This window comes from Lytechinus variegatus, chromosome 9 (genome assembly GCF_018143015.1).
Source record: "Lytechinus variegatus isolate NC3 chromosome 9, Lvar_3.0, whole genome shotgun sequence".
Classification (NCBI taxonomy): Eukaryota; Metazoa; Echinodermata; class Echinoidea; order Temnopleuroida; family Toxopneustidae; genus Lytechinus; species Lytechinus variegatus.
In genome coordinates, this window is record NC_054748.1 from 10,865,304 (window position 1) to 10,869,383 (window position 4,080).

The 4,080-nt window shown below is 35.8% G+C and overlaps 1 protein-coding gene across 1 annotated transcript; it reads right to left on the reverse strand.

Moving 5' to 3' along the window:
* Positions 1-239: 239 nt before the first annotated feature.
* On the reverse strand, positions 240-2,632 carry LOC121421791. Its single transcript, XM_041616591.1, has one exon. The coding sequence runs from the start codon at positions 1,469-1,471 to the stop codon at positions 437-439; it is 1,035 nt and encodes a 344-aa protein (XP_041472525.1). The 5' UTR covers positions 1,472-2,632; the 3' UTR covers positions 240-436.
* Between the last annotated feature and the right edge of the window lie 1,448 nt (positions 2,633-4,080).

The window sequence follows — 4,080 nt, forward strand, 5'->3', positions numbered from 1 at the left end:
GTGAGTTCTGCATGGTTCTATAAGTACAACTCCTCTGGGAGGACAACTCCCATGTGCTCTGCAATTCTATGGGCACTCTTTTCCAGGAGATATGTGCTCGACGGAGAAGTTTGTGGGAGGAAGGCTTCTTTTCAGGGGGTTTATCCTGTTTAAGTGAGATCTATATCTTCTATTGATCCTGTCGATATTTTTGTTTGTGTTTACCCAATATGCCTGTCGATAAGAGACCTGTTCATGATACTATATTGATGTATAGTTTCTTTGTCTTTGTTACTACAACCTGCCGTGTACAGTCTGTAAGACACGTTTCCCGAGGGTGCGAGTCGAGGACTCTTGTAGCGTGCCCCTCATACTGTTGATCATAGACACATTCGAAGTGTTATTCAAAGAAGTCACTTATATAGGTGAACTTTAACATGTTTAATACCTCTATGGTTTAATCTTCGTCAGTTGGACTACCTTGTAAAGGGGTATCTTGTTCATGTTGTTCTATATCTGTCAAATGACTCATCCTTTCTGCATTATCAATATATCGATGATCCATGCCTTTATATCGTGAATAAAGAATATATGCAAACATGCAACATGTGAGAACTAATAAAATGACAATTAAAACTAACAAAGTTATAAAATAATCAAAATGCTTATCACTTTTGAAGTCATTTGCTCTTGCTGTTGTTGTAGGGCGGACGGTGTTGTCTCCTTCGGTCGTTGGGAAAGTTGCAGTGTGTGATAGCGGTGTGGTTGCCGTCGAGGTTATGATAGGGCAGGGATCAGTGACATTTGATTCATCACTTCGGATGGGATTCCAGCTAGTGTCCTTACAGTCACATCTTCCTTTAACCTCTTGCGTGGTGGACGAACAGCAATACACAAGTTCTGGCAGTCTGGCTAACATCACCTGACGCAACCTTCCGCTAATGACTTCCGGTGAGGTCAACGGTGGAAGCCTCATGCCAGTTTGATAGCACAATATGTGACCGGGCACGTTCCCAACAGGAGCTGAACATTGTATTGTTATCCACTCGCCATCGATATACATCTCACTTGAATCACACTTTGCCTTTCCAGGAGGATAGCTAACCCTTAGGCCAACCCTTTCATCATATATATACTGATTGTTTGCGTTGTAAGCTGTAAGAATATAAGTGCCTGCATCGTCTCTTGATACCGGATTTATGATCAGATGCAGGGAGCATTCGTTATTATCACTTTCAGTATCGAAAGTTAGATTTTGATTGGAAGGCAATGACATCGAACCAGGATTTGCTGAGTTGTAATAAGGGGCTCGGTTACCGTACTGAAATGTTACTCTGGATGATATGTTACATGGATAAGGAAAATCCATCTCAATTCTCTCTCCTTCAATGCTACTGATAATTGTACCGCCACATCTTATAAACAATAATGCAAATATAGTGTGGAATAATACGAAAGCTATTTTTGTAAGATTTTCTTGCGTTTCAAGCATATTTAGTCAAAATTGTCAGTTGATGTCAATTAAAAAAAATATTATTAGAATAAGGCACTTATTAAGTTTGATCAAAACTTAAGCTTTCCGAGCAATGGGGCCAGTAATACCGAACTCCGTCATGCATAAATCAAATACTAATTTAAATGCAAATAAAAATAGTTCATTTCACAACTTAACTTTAAAAATATCCGATTTATTGTATAATGTTATTAATTGTATAATTGTAATGCATCAACCTTGTTGAATGGCCACCTAAATGCATCAGTCTTCGTAATATGTTTACGGAAAACGAAATTATCAAGATCAGTATTCCTATACATGTATTGGACTCGTTTACTTGAAAAAATATACGATTTTACCTAGTTATCTATAATTATGAAGCCTATAAATTCGTCTGCCTCGAATACTTAATGAAGTGTTTTGTGATAATTCTTGTGTCACTGGAATTTTTTTTTCATTTGTGCTTATAAATCATATGAAACTTAAAGCCTATCATATAAGTTCGATAGGAGATTTGGATATAAAAAGTAGATGAATCAGACTGAAATAAACGAAACAAAGCATTTGGATCCTTTATATATAATAATCAAAACTTGAAAAAAAAATCAAACTTCCATGTCACTTTAGCTGTTTTCAATTCAATACAACGATCAAATCCACTTAAGCTTCTCAGTGCTATAGCAATTTAATTGCAAATCGATCTGTACTCCGGTCAGTTTAATCGTATTACATTTCAGCTAGACAATTCATATCAAAATTTCATATCAGTGTATTTCACGTCAAACAACTTCAAATGAGTTTTGTTGAATTACGATCATTCTATTCCCATAATATTCAACGCACTTATTTTTACTTTATCATTATGGAAACATGTTGAATAAAAACAATACAAATAAATCGTTTACCACAGAAAAAAAGATAACTTTGCCCTTTGAATAGGGCCCTAGAAAAAAAATCGTCAACATCAAAATAAAGAATTCAATGATAAATCTGCGTTTGTTTCCGGGACATTGATACCCGAAGAGGGTTGAATGAAGACAGCAAGTATGCGAGTAGCTTATTCCAGTAAATAAATACCTCATCAGGATTTCAACGAAGAAAAGGTGAGGATTTGAAGGTTTGATTTGTTGTGCTTGGTGTCATGTTCTACACTCCGTAGTATCTGAAAAGAAGAAAAAGGAAGGGGAAAACCCGTTCATAGGAGTAATACTTATTAGAGAAAACGAATATGCCTAATTGGACGAAATTGCTTGCAACCTTTCTCTGAAAGCAAGTGCTTAATGCCTTATAACTACACTTTTTTAAGCTAGCGTCATACGTGCTCAGGCATAAAAAAACAACACAATTGTCAGAAGATCACCAACATTGTAACTATGTGCGAAATAATTGAAGGTGAGAACAAATTCATTTCATAATTTGAGGTAACATGATTAACTAGCTTGTACACTTTAAAAACTGCGGTGTTCAAACTGACACCAATTGGTGTTAATAGAGGACCACACCCTGAGGTATTAAAATTGCACCCTAGAGATTAAACACAACACTAAATAGTGTAAATGCAACAACAAAGGGTGTTGTAATAACACCTATAGGTGTAAAACTAACACCACCAATTTAACACCGGTGTAAAATAAGTGGTGTGGTCCTCTATGTACAACGGTTAAAACCACAGTTTTTGCTGTGTATAGAAAACAAATAACCGAGTATTTAGCCCACTTTTTCATTCCTCATACTAGGCATATCCAAGTTTTGGAAAGGAGGGAGGGGAGGGGGTCGACTGGCGCCCATGTTTTGTGTGTGCGGCGCGGCGTTTTTAAAGAATCGTGAAACATGGTCATTTATCACGAAGGAAAATCAGGGAAGGGAGGTAACTGTGTCGCAAAATGAAACAAAATATTTGGTCTGAGGGAGAAAAAAGGGCATTTTTTCAAAAAATAAATAAAAAAACACACACGCAAAGGCCAAGAAAGACATTACGAGGGCGAAGCGGGAGTCAACATATTTGGCCACTCTGGCCTGAAAACGAAATTTAATGTATTATCTGATATCATGGTGGTCTATCCATTTAGCGGTTGGGAAATGACTGATGTCGAAAATCACTGATCGCGGGGGACGAGTATATGCCTTAAGATTCAAACCTGAAATATAGAATAAGTATGAAAGGGGAGGTTCACCCTCCCCTAATTTTGTTGTAAAATATTTGAAAATATTGGTGAAGGTTTAAAAATATCCGCTAAAGTTTAAGTTTTGGATTTGTGACGTCATAAACAAGCAGTGCCCCCATATGTTATTTAATATAAAATGCATGAATTTCTTTTTTTGTTTTTCGTGTTCCTGATAAATAATTTTTGTTCTCTTATGATGATCGGGTGTGAAAATTTTCATTTATTGATATACAAAAGATACATTAAAAACTTTTTTCAATTTTCTGAGAAAATGACATATTGGTTTTTTTACCATTTGCTATGTAAACATGCTGCTCGCACAAAATTCTAACATTTTTTTTTATTCTTCATGGATTTTTCACAAACCTGCAATAATTTTTATTATTTTTTCTATTTTTTTTCTTTTGTTTTACGAACTTTTGTTCGGGCTGAATTTTTCTT

Bases quoted from the DNA above. Each gene is read 5' to 3' on its own strand.
- LOC121421791 (XM_041616591.1), bottom strand. From the start codon at position 1,471: ATGCTTGAAACGCAAGAAAATCTTACAAAAATAGCTTTCGTATTATTC.